The sequence below is a fragment of the Cajanus cajan genome, chromosome 5 (assembly GCF_000230855.2).
Source record: "Cajanus cajan strain Asha chromosome 5, NIPB_CcT2T_4, whole genome shotgun sequence".
NCBI classification, from domain to species: domain Eukaryota; kingdom Viridiplantae; phylum Streptophyta; class Magnoliopsida; order Fabales; family Fabaceae; genus Cajanus; species Cajanus cajan.
In genome coordinates this window covers 58,325,969-58,347,245 of record NC_138521.1, presented here as the reverse complement: position 1 = coordinate 58,347,245, position 21,277 = coordinate 58,325,969, and the positions used below count along the sequence as shown (strand labels likewise).

Here is a 21,277-nt window from a genome sequence, read left to right as displayed (position 1 = left end):
GAAAGAGGAAGTGACGAAAATACCCCTACCTGGTGGCCACGAATTATTAATGTTTTGTGTCGGGCAAGATCGAAATAAAGGGTTTGCCAGATCGAAATAAAGGCACACTCTATGATGGTCAAAGTGAAGACAACTCAGACAAGGTTTCTGGTTCAGAGCTTTTCTCTCCTCTCGATTGGGACTTTGATCCAACGCTAGCTGCCAAAAATCTAAACAAAAAGAAATCCATGACAGTAAAATTATAAAAATATAAGTACTTAGGAATGAATGAGTAATGTTGCAAATGCAAGCCCCTGCCACATAGCACATGCTGGGAGGTAGAAAACAAACAAAACAATAAATGAGTTTGACAAATAAATTGAAGATTAGCCAAGGAATGGCAGGGGTGATAATGCGGTGGGAAACATTGGTTGAAAATGGAAAGGAAATGAAAAAGAAATGGAGAGGGGTGAGGTAGGGGTCATGCTCATGCTGACCCTGTTGGTCTCCTCACAACTATATCTTCCCACGTTAGGAACGTAGATGCTAATGTCAGTCACTGTATTTGGAAAGGCTTTGCAAGAGGAAGGGAACAACCAACTCTCTCTTTGCATTTCACTCATAACTTAACTCCTTTAAACTCTCGCTCCCCTCAATCCTCCCTCTCTTTCTCTTAACCTTTTTTCTTTCACTAAAACCCCTCAAGGCTCAACTTTACCTGTTTCCTTTATTTTGTTTGATCTATTGTGATTTCATTGGTCCCTTGCTAACAAGTGTGGCTATAACATAACTCTCGTGTACACAAGTAAGTACATACATGATGTGGTTTGGAGTTGGTTTATTTTTATTTGTTCTCAAATCTCTTTCTTTCCAACTGCACAAATGGTGATGATGATTCAAAATGTGGGTAGCTTAGGGGACTAATTTAAGCGATGATAAACAAGTTTGTCCAAACTGGGTATTCTTCACTTTTATTAAAAATAAAAACTTCGGTCTAATATTTGGAATCCGCATTGGGTTCCATAAGGACTAAGCGAGAAGCATGAAGAACTTATATTGGTTTAAAGAAATTTCTAACAACGTTAGATCAGGGAGAAGGCTTTCACTTGGGGAATACAAGCGAGCAGTGTCATGGTCTAAGTATCTGGTCTCATCTGGGGCAGCCATAAAGGAAGGAGAAGAAGAATGGAGTGCTGATATGTCTCTGTTGTTCATTGGATCCAAATTTGCTTCTGGCAGGCACAGTAGGATTTACAGAGGCATATACAAGCACATGGATGTTGCAATTAAGCTGGTAAGTCAACCGGAGGAGGGTGAAGAATTGGCTGTTTTGCTAGAGAAGCAATTCACTTCTGAGGTTGCTTTGCTCTTTCGATTGCGCCATCCAAATATCATAACTGTAAGTTCTGATTCTTCAACCATCTCTTTTTTCTGGAAGGAACATACTATCTTTGAGTCTTAATGTCCTTTCATCAATTATTCCCTTTAAATTGTTTTTTTCTCATTGATTAAGAGAACAACATTTCCCTTCCACACCCACCCTTTTAACTTGTTTACGGTTCAAAGAGGTAAGTGTTGAGTTTGAGAGGTATAATTTTGGAAATATAAAACTGTGTCTACGAACTCTACACCTAACGAATTCTTTGATATGGTGGATCAGTGGTACTCCTTCTCTTTCTCACTAATCGAAAAATGACACGTCATTAACTATCTCTCAGGTTGTTTGTGTTTCTTTTTTTTTTTTTTTTTTTTCTGTTGGTTTTTAATTGGAGGGAAAGAAAAATGGGAACAGGTGATTTGAATACAAAGGGGTATCTTCATCTGAAGGCTTAAGTTGTAATATGGAATTGAATAGGAGAATATTATTAGCTAGAAAAGGAATCATGGGGAAAAGATGAGTTTACATGTTCTGAGCCAAATGTATTTTTGTCGGTGAAATCATTCTCTTTGAAGTAGATAATGTTGCATAGTGGCCTAATGGCCTTTTCATGAGTGCTAGCACTTGGGGCTGAGATTGGAGTTGCTGTTTTATAGAGAAGACAAGGCTTTATGTGTGTAGTTTCATTAGCTTGCAACGGATGAATAATAAAGAATTTGAATATTTCCCACAGATATTGAGACTATATTTATTGGTGGTGCAGTTTGTTGCAGCTTGCAAAAAACCTCCTGTTTTTTGTATAATCACTGAATATCTGGCTGGGGGTTCCTTGAGAAAATATTTGCATCAGCAAGGACCACATTCAGTTCCTCACAAACTTGTTCTGAAATTGGCATTAGACATTGCACGTGGCATGCAGTATCTTCATTCTCAGGGTATACTTCATAGGGATCTCAAATCAGAAAATCTGCTGTTGGGGGAAGATTTGTGCGTAAAAGTAGCAGATTTTGGAATCTCATGCTTGGAATCTCAGACAGGCAGTGCAAAAGGATTCACAGGAACATACCGTTGGATGGCACCTGAAATGATAAGAGAAAAGCGTCACACCAAGAAAGTAGATGTTTATAGTTTCGCCATAGTTCTATGGGAACTCCTAACAGGATTGACGCCATTTGATAACATGACAGCAGAGCAGGCAGCATATGCTGTGACTCACAAGGTATTATTGCGTTAATCCTTTGGAACATGTTCTTGTAATGTATCGTATTATCATCATCTTATTTTTATTTTCTTTTCAATTTTTAAAGATTTGGATTGGATAAGAAGCAACAAAAATAATTAAAGTATTAATTACATGTGTCGATGCTCAGTTGTTCTTTTACCCACAGTAATTTGAGTAGGGACTTTTCATCATGTCCCTTATCCTTCTGGATATGATGGGCAAGTGCAATTATCATTCATTGGCTATGATGATATGAACTTTACATAGCATCATGTGGCTATGTTTATCATATAGTTTTGCCTGACATCCAGATGATTTTTTTAGCTTTTTACAACATTCAAGATATGGTATCATATTCACCAAAATCAATCATTGCTTCCACCTCTACCTTTCCTCCCATATGCATAGTACATCATAACGATGTACCAAAATCCCAGTTACAGATCCGATTACATATATATTTGGACCAACATAACATTTTGCGTTCACTGTTTTTGCACATATTGCAATATCCTAGGGATATGATTCTGTATAAAATACTAAATAAATGTACACACATTTCTGTGGATATTTTCTAGTAACTGATGAATGTATACACATTTGCAGAACGCACGGCCTCCGTTGCCATGTAACTGTCCAAGGGCATTTAGTCATCTAATCAACAGATGCTGGTCAAGCAATCCAGATAAACGACCACATTTTGATGAGATAGTCTCAATTTTGGAGAGCTATACTGAAGCACTTGAGCAGGATCCAGAATTTTTCTCTACTTACAAACCACGTCCTAATAATATAATTCTTAGATGCTTACCAAAATGTAATACTGCCAATAAATCTGCTTCTTGCAAAGCTTAGGATTCTCTTTCCGATAATGTCACATTAATTGTATTAAATCAATCCCAAGAACTAATATATGTTTAATTAATAAGTATAATCACATCTTCCATAATATTGTTTAAGAAAGTAAAGCTTTGCCGTTCCGTACTTCCAATTCCGTCAACTTATTTACTTTTTGCATCGCAAGATGTGATATTTAGATACCCACCATTTTATGCACATTATTAACATTCATTAAGTTACTTTAAATATTATATTGTTTGAAACTCGTCGATTAAAATGTCATGCTTCACCAAAAATAATTTGTTTTTTCAAATCCTATCATCACAATACAATTATAAAGAATGCTAAATTTCTGCGTCTTATTATTTAACATAATATCATCTCAAATTCATCATACATCCTTTAAAGTGTATGATAAAATATAAATAAAAACTCAAGGTTTTAAATATAAATAAATTGAGAGTAATTTGTTTAATTTAAAAAATAGACAAACTTGCACAAAAATAGACAAATTAACCCGAGCTCAATTAACATGTTTGTCTCTTAGCATAATTCTATTTCTTAAAAAATTTGTCTCAAATCCTTGAAGAAGAAAATGATGAGACAACATCTTCTAACTAATTAATAAAAATTTTAAAGAAATAAATTAAAATTAGGTAAATATCAAATCAAAGTAACAAATGGAGCAATTTAAATAACAAAATATAATTAGAGATGATAACGAGTCCCATGGGGACAGCTACTCATACTGTTCTATTAGATAAAAATCTATTATATATTTGTTCTATATTTGTATTGATATTCGTTAAGTAGATATTCATAAATTTTATATATATTTATGGTTATTCGTGAATATTTATAAATATTTATAATTTTTTTAACAATTAAAAAAATAAGTATTATAAATAATTTTAAGTTTATATTAAATATTAAATATATTGACATATAAAAAATAAATAAATAATATTAATTTTTAAATTTATAATTAATGATACTTTTTTAAAATATTAAAATAATATATAAAATATAAGATAAAAATACAAATATTTAAATAATATTATTTAATAGGTACATGCGAATATACACACTATCATATCCGTTTTCACCTTATTTATAAATAAATAAATAAATAAAATATTCATACCTATTACTTAAATTTTATTATTTGTTATAAATTTTATCCATAAACATGTGTGGTACATATATTTTTGCCTTCCCAAACTATAATGTTATTCATGGAATCATTGAAAGCCAATATTTGCTGAGAGGACGTAAAAGAAGCAACGACAATACCCCTACCTGGTGGCAACGAATTATTAATGTTTTAGGTCGAGCAAAGGTAAAATAAAGAATCTTTTATTAAGAATTGGTAGTTGGAGTAATTTGACACTTATAGATTTGAATAAAATATTAAAATATGAGTTATATTTTAGACATAAAATAATGATTGAAATAAAAATATACCAAATAAAAAATTGTTATGCTTCCCTGTAAGAAAAACATAAAATAAAGGGCTTACCAGATCGTGAAGCAAGGTTGGGTTGGAAGTACCCTGTCAACTGTCAAGGGCACACTCTGTGATGGTCAAAGCCAAGACAACTCAGACAGGGTTTCTGGTTCAGAGCTTTTCTCTCCTTTCGATTGGGACTCTCAGCCAACGCTGCCAAAAATCCACTCCTCCACAATCACCACAAAACAGGATAAATCAAATAAAATGAAATAACTTGTCATATAATACTATCTTATCTATATATATAAAAAAAAATCCTTATTGCTTGAAATAAATTTTTAATATTCAACATACTAAACCTATCTTTTTATACATTTTTAAAAAATGTTTAGAGAATATGTGAAAATATTTATATATTTAAAGTTAAAATTAGTTTTTTAATTGAAATATTATATGCAATATAAAAAGAAAAGTGAATTAAAAGTATATACTTTCATGATTCATTTTTAACCACAACTTCTTTCTCCTTTTATCTATTTATACATCGCTGTATTGAAAAATGATTTGACATCTCATGTAGCTTATTTTTGCGTATTCATACCATACTTACGCTCATATACAGAAGTTATGGATAAGAAAATGACTCAAATTAAAACATAAATACATTGATAGTATATGTTTTTTTTATATTCTCATTCAATCATGTTCTTACAAGATAAAAGTTCGAGTATCGAATCTTTTAAATTTTCCTACACGGACAATTTCTTTTAGATTTTTGTTCTTCTTCCAATCTCTCTTGAGATTTTTTTTTTTATTTTTGGTTGAAATGGGTGAATATCTACAAAAAAAAAAAAAAAAAAAAAACTCGATAATCAAGTTAGTCCATATCTATATTTATATTTATATATACATACCTCGTCTGTCTTTTTTTCGAGCTTCACAACTATTGCAATTATAGACGAAGATAACAAACTTAGTGGAGGTTGAGATAATTGAGCCTACGCTATTATTTTGGTCATTGCATCAATAATTATAACTGACTTGTTTGAAGTTGACAAATCCGAGTACGCATTAGCTTCTTTGGTACAAATCACATATAATATATACGATAAAATTACTGACTTTGATATTTTTACATAAAAAATTATTATTATTTATTAATAACGATAAAAATGGTTAAGTTGATTAATATTATTGTAAATTTATTTTTTAAAATACTCATTGAATTAAATAGCTTACAACTTTAAAAAATGATGATTATATTTAATAACATCATCCATGATTCAAGAGATAATTTAATTTTCTCACTAATGAGTGTACCTTATATTGTTAGAAAAAAAAATATATATATAAACATTGGTTAAAGAATTAAAAACGTATGAAATTTTTTTTATTGAAAAATACAATAATACACTCATTAAACTACTAGATTTTGCTTAACAATGGGAGTTGTGATAGATTTAGATGAAAATAGGAGGGTGTGGATGCTCCTTTCGCATGCTGTTGGCATTCATGGTTGGCCAATTATTTCTGGACTTGTAATCTTACAGGTGTGAGAAGCGCGCAATGTACAAAAGGTTCTGTCCATTTTCCAAATATTGGGTGGAGAAGGCACAATAGAAGATGGTGCAAAAGCAAGGAGTTTGAGAAAAGGAAAAAAAAAAAAAACAAACAAACAAACAACAACAACATCAAAGAAAGATAGCAGGGTAGACTCATTACGTTGATTATCAACTTTGCATGGAAATTGGAAAAATAAATAAATTGAAAAGAAGCAAAATCGAGGGCCAAGAAAAATCTCGCTTTGGTTTCATATAGTCCATCTTCAATGCTTTCATGCAACAATTACACATCTAGTTCTTCGTGTCAATGATGTCTAAATTAAATGACATTACACGATAGATATTGAAGGATTACACATCTAGTTATTAGACAAAGATTTGATCTAAGTCACATTACATGACAGATAACTAATATTAATTATGTATGTTAATTAAATGTTTTAATTATATAGTAAATGTTGATTGGTAGACCTCTCTAACATATGTCAAATGTATTTGGTTCATATATTTTGTTATATCAATTATATTATGTGTTATGTCTTATTGATTTAAGTTTGATTCATATTATTTTTTATATTATGTCCAATGCATTACACCTAAGAGGATTATAAGAATTTAGGAAATTCTTTATTTCACTAAAAACTTTTACTTTAACATTTTGAAATATTGAAGGATTGTTGTATATTTTGAGTAAATATTTTACAAGTAATTATATTTATTTATTTTGTTTTAGAAAGTTCTTAAAATTATTATAGTAACTTAACAAATTTGATTTTATTTAAATTTAGTTTTGTTAACTTATTCTTTTAAATGAAGTCTCGTTTTATATTTTAATTTGAATTTTTAAGAGTCATTTATACATTATTATATCGACATTAAAAGTGATTTTAGAAACATCTTTTTCTTTTATGATAAATATAACAATAATTTAGAAAATTTTAAGAGAGTTTTGTCTCATCTTTTATTTCTTTTCTAGTTTCATATGTTTTTGTGAGTTATTTTACGTTATTCTCATTAAAAAAAATTTATTGATTTTGTTACCCAAGTTACTATCGAAAAGAGTTATCATATATCTCAAATATTTGCACTTCATCATACAAATAAGTCTTTGAAGATAACACTAAAACACGTTTAAGACTTTAATATACTTGTAATAATACAAATTTGAAAATTAGAGATGGCTCGTGATTAATAATTAATCATGAAAATAGATAACATATACAACAAAAGTAACTAAAGGTTTATTAAACTGACAGTCTCTACCGACTAAAGTCACCTAAATTTTTCACTGCCAAAATAAATCAAAACAAAAGAGTAGTTAGGAGTCAAGAGGATTGACATACTTTAAAGCAATGGACAAAAATAAACCAGTTACAGTAACAATATAAATATATAAAAATACTTGTGAATGAGTAATGTTGCAAATGCAAGCCCCTGCCACATAACACATTTTGGGAGATAGAAAGCAAACAAAACAATAAATGAGTTTGACAAATAAATTGATGGTTAGCAAAGGAATGGCAGTGGTGATAATGCTGTGGAAAACATAGGTTGAAAATGGAAAGAAAATGAAAAAGAAATGGAGAGGGGTGAGGCAGGGGTCATGCTCATGCTGACCCTATTGGTCTCCTCACAACTATATCTCCGCGTGTTAGGAACGTAGATGCTATAATGTCAATCAGTGTATTTGGAAAGACTTTGAACTTTGAAGAGAAACAGAAAAACTCTCATTTTCACTAATAACTTAACTCCTTTTTTGGGATGACAATGGACTGGTTGGATATTACTCTCTTCACCCGTCTTGTTTAATATGAATATTTATTTAATAAATATTTTTATTTTTTTTTATATATTTCTAAATATTCACAGACATGTGTGAATATTTGTTAGAGTGTAAAATTTTAAATAAAATTGTAAAAAATAAATTAAAATTAAAATTTTAAAACGTATTTATATTAATAATAATTTTATAACATATATTTGTACTAAAAATAAATAATTATGATACATATATTTATTGTAAAAATAAAGTAAACTAAATTATATTATATATAACTAAAAATATTTTTATTATTTTTAAAGTACAAGTATTTATAGGTACGAAATGTTTCATTAATAAACTGATAATCATTTATTTAAAATTCATAAAGACTTTATTCTAGAATTTTTAAATCGTCTCTCTTCTACTGTCTTTGCCTCTGCTCCACCTTTATTTTGTTTGATCTGTTGTGATTTTATTGGTTCCCTGCTTTATTAGGGAACAAGTGTGAATATAATATAACTTTGTGCACGCTAGGACATAGGTGAGGTGGTTTGGGGTTGGTTTATTTCTATTTGTTCTCTAATCTTTTTTCCAACTGCCCAAGTAGTGATAATGATTCAAAATGTAGGTAGCTTAGGCAACTATTTTAAGCTATGAAAATCAAGTTTGTCCTAACCGGGTATTCAACACTTTTATTAAAAATGTTCAAATATTTTTTTTTAATTCTTATATTTCCACTTGTTTTATAGTTTATATAGTTTAAATAAATCTTTTTGAGTGTTTATCTATATCACATTTAATTATAATAAATATTATCTATCTACAAAATCATGATTTACTATACCGTTGTTATGTGTAACTTTAAGAGTAAAGATCGAAGAACGAAGACTCGGATAAAGGACCATTAATTGAGATTTCTTTGAACATTGAATGAAAGGAAGTTAAAGGAGTTACTCACAGTTAATAGAAGTTTATTTAAGGGTAAGGTGTACATGAGTCAAAATTTAGAATGAGTAGCCATTGTAATTTTCTCTTTAAATAATCGAATTGAGGCTTGAGCTATAGGTTAGAAATATTATACATGAATCTCCTTACATTATTTTGGCTACTCTCTTATGGCTTACAATTTTGAGAGATATATGTCTGTATGTATTTCCTTATCATTTTTTTCTTTTCTTTTAAGTATAATAACATTTTTTATCCTTCTTTTTCTTTATTTTATTTATTATTGGTGACTTCTGATATGATTTTTTCGATTCATATATATGTTAATCACTTAATCATTATAACTTTTGTTTTTTGTTATGCAAGCCTTTTTGTAATGGTTAAGGAGTATATGGAAATCATAACCTATTAAAACACACTTAAGTTGGAGTTGTTGGCTCATAATCTATAGAATGAAAACCACCTAAAATAGTAGTTATCATCAATTTGTCAAGCATAATAAATATTGATTGTCTACAAAATCATTTAAACTCTTTATTACATAATTATAAATAATTTAATTACTCATTTAGATCCCATTCTATCATAATAAATATTAACTAAGCACAAAACCATTCAGATTCTTCATTTTTTTCCTTCCAAAATCATTATATGACACAATGTTATCCAAAAAATAAACATATCACTCCCACATGAACTTAATAAACTTATATCACTCACATGATTATGAAGAAATTAATAAAACAGATTAAAAAATTAAAAAAAATATATAAATAAAAATATTAAGAATCTTTATTTTAAATTAGAGAGACTAAAATATAAAATATATAATTTAAATTAGAGAGACTAAAATATAAAATAAATAAAATTATATAGAATAAAAATATATTTTAACCTGTTACAAATAAAAACTTTAGTCTAATTTTTGGAATCCGCATTGGGTTCATAATGAAGAACTTATACTGGTTTAAAGAAAATTCTAACAACGTGCGATCTGGGAGAAGGCTTTCACTTGGGGAATACAAGCGAGCAGTGTCATGGTTAAGTATTTAGTCTCATCTGGGGCAGCCATAAAGGGAGGAGGAGAAGAAGAATGGAGTGCTGATATGTCTCTGTTGTTCATCGGATCCACATGCATTTGCTTCTGGCAGGCATAGTAGGATTTACAGAGGCATATACAAGCACATGGATGTTGCAATTAAGCTGGTAAGTCAATCGGAGGAGGATGAGGAATTGGCTGTTTTGCTAGAGAAGCAATTCACTTGAGGTTGCTTTCCTCTTTCGACTGCACCATCCAAATATCATTATACTATATAAGTTCGGATTCTCAACAATCTTTATTTTCCTGGATGGAACATACTATCTTAATGACCTTTTATCATGTATTCCTTTTAACAAGTTATTGCTCTCATTGATTAAGGGAAGAGCATTTCCCTTCCACACTTACCCTTTTAACTTGTGTATGGTTTAAAGAGGGAAGTGTTGAGAGATATAATTATGAAAATATAAAATTGTGTCTACAAACTGTACACCTAACGACTTCTATGATATGATGGAACTTCTTCTCTTTCTCACTAATCAAAAAATGACACGCCATTAACATTGTTTGTGTTTCTTTATTTTTGTTGTACTGTTAGTTTTGCATCAGATGGAAAAAAAAAAAAAAAAAAAATGGGGACAAGTAATTTGAATACAAAGAGGTGTCTTCATCTGAAGGCTCAAGTTGAAATATGAAAACGAATAAATTATTGGCAAAAAGGAATCATGGGGAAAAGATAATAGTTTACAACATGTTCTAAGCAAGAGGTGTTTTTTAGTCGGTGAAATCATTTTCTTTGAAGCAGATAATGTTGCATAGTGGCTTAATAGCCTATTACATGAGTGCTAACACTTATAAAGAAGACAAGACTTTATGTGTATAGTTTGCAACTTGCAGAATAATATAGAAATTGAATATTTTCCCACAGACATTGACACTATTTATTGGCGGTGGTTTGTTGCAGGTTGCAAGAAACCTCCCAGTCTTCTGTTGGGATTCAAACAAATCCCACATCGATAAAATAACATAACAAATAATAATTTATATAATACAAACATACTTCAATGATGTAAAGGCTTTTTAGGTAATGACCAAAAGTAAAATCGTGAGGATTAGGGTCCAAAGCGGACAATATCTCATCATTATGGAGTATGTTTGTGTAATAACCTTATAAAAATAACTCATAAAATATCCTCTCAGACTAATACTCTGGTATCAGAGCCGCAGGTTGGATTCGGTGACAACCAATAACCCTATAACCCATAAAATATAATGTTCTATATAAAGACAGATTCCGCTGCATGAAAGATAAAATAACATAACAAATAACAACTTATATAATATACTTCAATGATTGAGAGACCGTGAGGGCTAAGACCCAAAGTGGACAATATCTCATCATTGTGGAGTATGTTTGTGTAATAACCTTATAAAAATAATTCATAAAATATCCTCTAAGACAAATACCATAAAATAACCCTATCATCTCCTGCACAGATTATTTGGCTGAGGGTTCCTTGAGAAAATACCTAAATCTTCAAGGACCACATTCAGTTCCTTACAAAACTTGTTCTGAAATTGGCCCTAGACGTTGCACGTGGCATGCAATATCTTCATTCTCAGGGTATTATACTTCACAGGGACCCCAAATCAGAAAATCTGCCATTGCGGGAACTCCTAACAGGATTGACACCATTTGACTACATGACAGCAGAGCCGGCTCCTGGCTGCATATGCTGTGACTCACAAGGTATTATTGCATTAATCCTTTGAAACATATTCTAATGTACTGTACCATGATCTTCTTTTTGTTCTTTCAAATTTTAAGGATTGGATAAGAAGCAGTGAAAATAATTAAAGTATTAATTACATGTGTCGATGTTCAGTTGTTCTTTTACCTACAGTAATTTGAGTAGGGAATTTTCATGATGTCCCTTATCCTTCTGGATATGATGGACAAGTGCAACTATCATTCATTGGCTATGATGATATGAACTTTACATAGCACCATGTGGCTATGTTGTTATTTTTGTGTAGTTTGATTAAGTTTTGTAGTGTGTTTTTTTTTAGTCCCACATTGCTTAGTATTGTGAGATGGTGTTCCTCACTATGTTAGTCCCACATTGCTTAGTATTGTGAGATGGTGTGCCTCACTTTTGTTATATAAGGAAGCTTATGTAAGGTTTACAAATGCACCAAAACAAATACTTCTTAGTATTGTTTATTTCTCTCTTCTCTCCTTTATTGCCATTGTTCCTAACAATTGGTATCAAGAGCCCATTTCTTAGTATGCTCTGTGGTTGCAGCAGCGTCTGATCTTCCACATCAGAAAAGATTTGGTTAGAGTAAAATTTTTCTTAGTATGCTCTGTGGTTGCAGTTGTGTCTGATCTTCCACATCAGAAAAGATTTTTTTTTCTCTTGTTCTTGGGATCTCAGTTCAGAGAACTAGTGGGGGAGCTTTTCTTCAAAAGCAGTAGGAGTGATGGCAATGGACGAAGGCAAGATGAAGATTGAAAGGTTCGATGGTGCAGACTTCGGCTTTTGGAAGATGCAAATAGAGGACTATTTGTATCAGAAAGGCTTGCACGAACCTCTCACGGGCAAAAAACCAGAAGCTATGAAGGAAGATGAGTGGAGCTTTCTAGACAGAAAAGCTCTCGGAGCCATCCGTTTGACGTTATCCCGTAATGTTGCATTCAACATTGCAAAAGAAAAGACTACAGCTAGTCTTATGGCGGCCCTTTCCAGCATGTACGAAAAGCCGTCAGCCGCAAACAAAGTCCACTTGATAAGGCGACTGTTCAACCTACGGATGACAGAAGGTGCATCAACAGCGCAACACATAAACGAACTCAACACAATTACAATTCAGTTGAGTTCAGTTGGAATCAATTTCGATGAAGAAGTACGAGCTTTAATACTTCTTTCTTCCCTACCAGAAAGTTGGAATGCTACTGTCACAGCTGTGAGTAGCTCCTCAGGAAGTAACAAGTTAAAGTTTGATGATGTTCGTGACTTGGTCCTCAGTGAAGAAGTCCGCCGAAGAGAGACGGGTGAATCCACAACCTCTTCAGTATTGCATACAGAGTCAAGAGGTAGAAGTTCAACCAGAGGAACCGGACGTGGCAAATCAAAGGAGAGATCCAAATCCAGAAATCATCAAAGCTCTAACAAATCAAAAACTATCGAATGTTGGAATTGTGGGAAGACTGGTCACTACAAAAATCAATGTAGGAGTGCCTCGAAGAAACAGGAGGTGAAAGATGAAGCAAACGTTGCTACGACCTCAGGAGGAGGTGATGCGCTGATATGTTCTTTGGAAAACAAGGAAGAGTCTTGGGTGATAGACTCTGGAGCATCTTTCCATGCAACCTCACAGAAAGAACTCTTCGAGAATTATGTCTCTGGAAATCTCGGTAAAGTTTACCTTGGAAATGAACAATCCTGCGAGATCGTGGGAAAAGGTGTAGTGAAGATCAAGTTGAATGGATCTGTTTGGGAATTGAAGAATGTTAGACACATTCCCGACCTAACGAAAAACTTAATCTCAGTAGGTCAGTTGGCCAGTGACGGCTACACAACAATCTTCCAAGGAGAACAATGGAAGATTTCAAAGGGCGCAATGACAATAGCTCGTGGCAAGAAGAGTGGTACTCTTTACAAGACAACAGAAGCATGTCATCTGATCACAGTTGCTGCAAATGACAATCCCAATCTATGGCACCAGAGACTTGGCCATATGAGTGAGAAAGGGATGAAGATCATGCACTCGAAGGGAAAATTACCAGGTCTTCAGTCAGTGGAAATTGAAATGTGTGAAGACTGTATATTTGGAAAGCAGAAGAGAGTTAGCTTTCAAAAGGGTGGAAGAACCCCAAAGAAGGAGAGACTCGAGCTTGTTCACTCAGATGTGTGGGGTCCAACGACTGTTTCATCCATCAGTGGGAAGCAATACTTTGTGACGTTTATTGATGATCACTCCAGGAAGGTATGGGTATACTTCCTGAAACACAAGTCTGAAGTATTTGAAGCTTTCAAGATGTGGAAAGCTATGGTAGAAAATGAGACAGGGTTGAAGATCAAAAAGCTCAGAACTGACAATGGAGGTGAATATGAAGACACCAGATTCAAAAGGTTTTGCTATGAGCACGGGATCAGAATGGAGAGAACTGTGCCAGGAACGCCTCAACAAAATGGTGTAGCTGAGCGTATGAACCGAACGTTGATTGAAAGAGCCAGAAGCATGCGTGTGCAATCAAGCCTACCAAAGAAATTTTGGGCTGAAGCAGTAAATACAGCAGCCTACTTAATCAACCGAGGTCCATCGGTACCATTGGAGCATAAAATACCAGAAGAGGTATGGAGCGGAAAAGAAGTAAAACTCTCACATCTTAGAGTTTTCGGTTGTGTAGCATATGTGCACATCAGTGATCAAGGCAGAAATAAGCTTGATCCCAAATCGAAGAAGTGCACTTTCATCGGTTATGGTGAAGATGAGTTTGGCTACCGTCTTTGGGATGATGAAAACAAAAAGATGATCCGTAGTAGAGACGTGATCTTCAACGAAGGAGTTATGTACAAAGACAAACAAAACACAAGTGCCAGCAACTCAAAACCGATTGAGCCTACTTATGTAGAGGTAGACGATGCTCTTGAAAGTCCTCCAGTTGAGAGTTCTCAGTCAGTGGAATCAATTGAACCAGACAGAGGGCAACAATGTGTTCCAGAACCTGAATTAAGAAGGTCTTCTCGAGTTCCTGTGCCTAACAGGAGATACATGAACTACATGTTGTTAACAGATGGAGGAGAACCTGAAGACTATTCAGAAGCATGTCAAACCAGAGATGCGAGCAAGTGGGAGCTTGCAATGAAAGAAGAAATGAAGTCTTTGATCTCAAACCAAACATGGGAACTAGCAAAGTTACCTATGGGGAAGAAGGCACTTCACAACAAATGAGTGTATCGAGTAAAAGAGGAGCATGATGGCTCCAAAAGATACAAAGCTCGATTAGTCGTCAAAGGATTCCAGCAAAAGGAAGGAGTTGACTACACAGAGATTTTTTCTCCAGTTGTGAAGCTCAATACAATCAGAACAGTGTTGAGTATTGTTGCTAGTGAAGAGCTCTATCTAGAGCAGTTGGATGTGAAGACCGCATTTCTTCATGGAGATCTAGATGAGGAGATATACATGCACCAACCAGAAGGATTCTCAGAAAAAGGAAAAGAGAATATGGTGTGCAGGTTGAAGAAGAGCTTGTATGGTCTGAAACAAGCTCCAAGACAGTGGTATAGGAAGTTTGAGAGCTTCATGCACAAGGAAGGTTTTAAGAAGTGCAATGCTGACCATTGTTGTTTCTTCAAGAGGTATAACTCCAGTTATATCATTTTGCTACTTTATGTCGATGATATGTTAGTAGCAGGTTCAAATATGATTGAGATCAGAAATTTGAAGAAGCAGTTGTCAAAAGAATTTGACATGAAAGATCTAGGACCAGCAAAGAAGATCCTCGGAATGCAAATTACGAGAGATAAGCAAAAGGGAACTTTGCAGTTATCTCAAGCGGAGTACATAAACCGTGTCCTACAAAGATTCAACATGAGCAATGCTAAACCAGTTAGCACACCTTTGGCTAGTCATTTTCGCCTATCAACAGACCAATCTCCTAAGACAGAGGAAGAAAAGGAATTAATGGCTAAAACTCCGTATGCTTCAGCCATTGGAAGTCTGATGTACGCGATGGTATGCACAAGGCCAGACATTGGCTATGCAGTGGGAGTTGTAAGCAGGTTTATGTCAAATCCAGGTAAAGCTCATTGGGAAGCTGTGAAATGGATTTTGAGATATTTACGAGCCACTAAGGAGAAGTGTTTGTGCTTTAGTAAAGGTGAACTAAAAGTACAAGGCTACGTGGATGCAGACTTTGCTGGAGAAATTGATCACCGAAGAAGTACCACTGGCTACATATTTACGATTGGAACTACAGCTGTTAGTTGGATGTCACAAATACAAAAGATCGTTGCTCTATATCCACTACAGAGGCTGAATATGTAGCAGTAACAGAAGCTAGCAAAGAATTGATATGGCTTCAAGGATTGTTGACAAAGTTGGGATTCATCCAGGAAATGAGTGTTTTGCATAGTGACAGTCAAAGTGCAATACATCTGGCTAAGAATTCAACATTTCACTCCAGAACGAAGCATATTGATCTCCGTTATCACTTTATCAGATCTCTGCTTGAGGATGAAGTACTAACGTTGAGGAAGATACTAGGAAGTAAGAACCCAGCGGATATGTTGACAAAGGTTGTCACAACAAAAAAATTGAGGCTTTGCAGTACCTCAATTGGCCTTCAAGAATAACTGATGATGAAGGCAATTACACTATGTGGTAATCAAACTCCAAGTGGGAGAATTGTTATTTTTGTGTAGTTTGATTAAGTTTTGTAGTGTGTTTTTTCTTAGTCCCACATTGCTTAGTATTGTGAGATGGTGTTCCTCACTATGTTAGTCCCACATTGCTTAGTATTGTGAGATGGTGTGCCTCACTTTTGTTATATAAGGAAGCTTATGTAAGGTTTACAAATGCACCAAAACAAATACTTCTTAGTATTGTTTATTTCTCTCTTCTCTCCTTTATTGCCATTGTTCCTAACATATGTTTATCATATAGTTTTGCCTGACATCCAGATGATTCTTCAGCTTTTTACAACATTCAAGATTCGGTATCTTGCTATCCATATTCACCAAAATCAATCATTGCTACCAACTCTACCTTTCTTCCCACATGCACACAACATCATATCATTACGATGTACCAAAATCAAGTTACAGATTCAACTACACATATATTTGAACCAAGATATATAACATTTCACGACACGTTCAGAGTTTTTGCACATGTTGCAACAAGTGGCTGTATAAAATACTAAATAATTGTGTGCACATATTTTTGAGTTTTTTTCTAGTAACTGATCAATGTGGTGGATTTTGATTTTGTGCAGAATGCAAGGCCTCCGTTACCATGTAACTGTCCAAGGGCATTTAGTAATCTCATCAACAACAGATGCTGGTCAAGCAATCCACAGAAACGGCCACATTTTGATGAGATAGTCTCAATTTTCGAGAACTATACCGAAGCACTTGAGCAGGATCCAGATTTTTTCTCTGCTTACAAACCACGTTCTAATAATATAATTTTCATATGCTTACCAAAATGTAATACTGTCAATAAAGATGCTTCATGCAAAGCTTAGGATTCTCTTTTGCAATAATCTCATATGAATTGTATTAAATCAATCTCGAGAACCAAAAATATGTTTAATTAATAAGTATAATCCCATCTTGCATAATATTATTTTAGAAAAGAACTTTAGCTTTGCCATTCAATACTTCCATTTTCTTCTACTTATTTTCCATCTATTCCACGTAAGGCACTCTTTTTGTTTACTTTTTGCATCGCAATTCGCAACATGTGATCTTTATCTTTATAATAATTAATAAATTGGGAAGTGAAAATTTTCCCTTCAAATGCAGTTCCTTTTTGTAATTTTATTTTTCTATGATTGTTTTTAATTTTATAAACTGATATAATTGTTGAGACGGTTTTAAAATAATTATAAAAAATAAAGATAAATATAACAAAAAAACTAAATTATACTTATCTTATTTTTTAATTCATTTTGATCATTTATTTTTTAAAATATTTATTTTAATTTTTTATCTTCTAAATTTAAGTCAATTTAGTCTTTTTAACTCTTTTTATAACTCAAGACATGAAATTATTCTCATTAAATTCACTTTTATGAAAATTATTAAATGAATTTAGAGTTCAAATCAAAAGTGTGATATATATGGTGAAAATAAATTTTTTTTAAAATATAATTTTATACTATTTTTTAATTATTTATTGAATATATTTTTCAAATATCAATTGAATTTTATGATTTTTTATATAGGTGAATATAATATTACATGTTTTACGTCTTGAATTAGTAAAAAAATAATAATATTGATAATTGAAAATGATCATTTTTAAAAAAATTAGATTAATCCAAATATAAAAAAATAAAGAAGAAAAATGAACATGATAAAAGATCAAAATAAATCTAAAAAATAAAATAAAAGACTAAAAGTATAATTTAATTAAAAAAATTGAATAGTAATTTTTTGTTATTAATTATAGAGTTCTTGATATTTTAAATAGGATTTGAAAATATGTTTTATATTATGAAATATAAATTTACTCAAAACGTTTGAGAACTTATTTTATTCAACGTATTAATTTTATTTAATAATAAATAATAAATAAATATGATTTAATTACTAATTTATTTTATATTAATAAATCAATACAAATTACTCTATCATTTTATCTATTACCTTTTTTTAAGGGTTTTTATCTATTAACTTAATTATATATTTCCTTAAATATTAATTATAAGTAATGACTTTAAATTGCAGGTTTCTTTTAAATTTTATACAATTATGTAATACTATTAAATATGTAAACCAGCTTTGACGACTTCAAAAAGTGTTAAATAAATATATCTTTAATCAATGATATTTTTTAATCTATATTGTAAACTTTTGCATTTTTGCTTTCAGAAACCGAAAGGCAATGGTGACATGGAAAACAAATAGTTGAGTACATTGTTTAAAAAACAAGTGAGAGTAATTGTCGTATAAATAAAATACTCTGTTAATTATATATATTAAATTGATGGTGTAGTTCCTCAGGGGTCTATTTCAGTTAAATATGTGTTGATAATAATTAAATAACATAAACAGTGATATTTTGTTAAAATTTACATAATAAATATCAATATTGTGGAAATCTAAACAACAAGACAGTTTGGCCGAGTGGTCTAAGGCGCCAGATTTAGGCTCTGGTCCGAAAGGGCGTGGGTTCAAATCCCACAGCTGTCATATTTACTCTTTTGAGTTTTCGTTGCATTTTGTGTTAACTTTATATCCCACAGCTTTGAATTACTCTTGAGAAGTATTTAAAGGTTTTCCCTATCTTTTTTACTATAGTATCTTATTTAAACATCAGAATCTCCAACCCGCAGACTTATATTTTCAAAAAATATATAAATGAACTAGTATTTTATATAGTTATAATTTATAACAAAAAAAATACTTAAATAATATTATAACTAGAAAAATTACTAATTTTGTATTTCAACATATTTATTTAAAAATAAAATAAATATGATAAAAGTTACATAGTATTAAGTGATTTGTAATTGAAGAATGGTTGATTTAAAGAAATTATAAGAGTATAATAGTGTAAAAAAAAGTATAGATAAAAAAGAGGATACAAACATTGGTATACTCCTTATATAATACTAGTATATAAATAGTAAATGTTAATATTTGAAATAAATAAATATTTTTAAAACTACAAGATAAAATTATGTTTTTAAATTTATAATAAATAATGTATATTATAATACAAAGTTATTTTTAATTATTGATTTTTCTAAAATATTAAATTTTGATTTAAAACTAAAAAAAGATAAATTGAAAAGGATAAGAGGTTAAAAAAAAACCTTAAAAATGTTCCAATTGGATATAGTCAGCTTTTCAAAAATAGCCCATAAAAAATTCAAGATAATTATCTTAATTTAGAGATTAAAAGTGTTACATAAATTAAAATTTGAAGTGTTTATTTTGCTAAAATCCCATAATTAAAAAGGATCAAACTAACTTCTAACATTTTTTTAAAAAACAACGCTATGTACTTTTATTTTGAACATGTTCAAGTAAACTTCTTCAAAAGTAGTGCTTTTAAGATTAAAAAAATAAATAAATAAATAAATAAAAAGAAAATAAATTTATCCATAAAATAAAATTTATTTATGTATGAATTAACAAGTTCTTTTTCTATTAACTTCTCAAAAATCTTATTTTTAAAATTATTTTTAAATTAGCTTATGAGTAACTAGTTTTAACTTGTGAAAAAAAAATCTTTTTTCCTTTTTTTTTCATATAGAAGTGTTTTTTTTATTAATTTTTTTATATATAGAATTGTTTTCGGAGATGCTTTATCATAAACCCTTTATAACTTCCACGATTATACACTCACGTTCAATCTAATCCCATTTTATAGAAAATAGGAAGACCTGCATAGCAACCATCAAGAAGCTCATAAGGTCATATCCCAGTAATTATAAGGCAAGAAAAATATCTTGAAAATTCATTCAGTATCAAATTTGACTATACGTTTCTTTGTTTGGAGGAGGATTTTCTAACAACGAATCATAATCGTCGAGGGAAAATATCCCATGAATCCAGCAAATAATAAATAATGAATGAAGAAATTTGGAGCTTTATGAAACAAGTATCACATTTTCAAGGCACCGACGAACCATGAACGATATAACACAAGAGGAGACACTATATATAGAAAAGGGTTGGGTGGGACTGTGCTGATTAATAGTAGTAATAATTAAATGTTCTTCATCTGTCACTAACATGTACACTGGAAGTGGGACACTGTTTCTTGGACGTGTGTTTTTCTTAGAAATATATACAAAGATATTGTCACCAAATGAGAACTAATTTGCTTTATCTTGATCATTGCCAAAAATGAGAGGATTCTTGTTCTCTATACTGACATAATTACTGGACAATGCTTCAATTAATCTTGCAATAGTGTAGACTTTTAAACTCAGTTACCACCTATCTTTGTAAACGATGCTCTTATATTTTGGTTATGAAGGAATTCAACAACCCTAGCTACTATTGTAGCATTTAATTTTCACACGTGAACTGATATTGTAATCATAAGAAAAATACAATAAAATATGTTACTACAATACAATCATAAGTTTTTATTTTAATTATACAAATAATAAATATCTTATAAAATACAAAAAAAAAAAAATATATATATATATATATATATATATATATATATATATATTTATGCCAGATCTAGCTTGTTAATTAAATTGCTCGTTTTCTTTTTCTGGTAAATGCGCGGGAGACGCTGTTCCGTCCAGTTACCAAATTTGGTATTGCACCAGTTTCTGAGGGGCAGAATCGTCCTTATGCCCCATGCCACGTGGCATTCTGAGGGTGGTTTAAGGAAGAA

General features: G+C 31.4%; 1 protein-coding gene, 1 non-coding gene and 1 pseudogene across 3 annotated transcripts; all 3 read left to right on the top strand.

Moving 5' to 3' along the window:
* The first annotated feature begins 210 nt into the window (after nt 1–210).
* Nucleotides 211–3,513, top strand: LOC109808122 (serine/threonine/tyrosine-protein kinase HT1). 2 transcript variants are annotated; one of them, XM_020370980.3, is made up of 4 exons: nt 215–784; nt 1,071–1,378; nt 2,121–2,576; nt 3,186–3,513. In XM_020370980.3, exons 2-4 carry the CDS (start codon nt 1,178–1,180, stop codon nt 3,432–3,434), a joined length of 906 nt encoding a protein of 301 aa, XP_020226569.2. In that variant the 5' UTR covers nt 215–784; nt 1,071–1,177; the 3' UTR covers nt 3,435–3,513. The 2 variants fall into 2 exon arrangements, with proteins under 2 accessions (XP_020226567.2, XP_020226569.2); XM_020370978.3 differs by having other exon boundaries at nt 211–1,378.
* A 5,652-nt stretch (nt 3,514–9,165) lies between these two features.
* LOC145958391 (serine/threonine/tyrosine-protein kinase HT1-like) lies at nt 9,166–17,654 on the top strand (annotated as a pseudogene).
* Nucleotides 17,655–19,024: 1,370 nt separating this feature from the next.
* On the top strand, nt 19,025–19,104 carry TRNAL-UAG (transfer RNA leucine (anticodon UAG)). Its single transcript has one exon. It is a non-coding gene; the product is annotated as a tRNA-Leu (tRNA).
* The last annotated feature ends 2,173 nt before the right edge of the window (nt 19,105–21,277 follow it).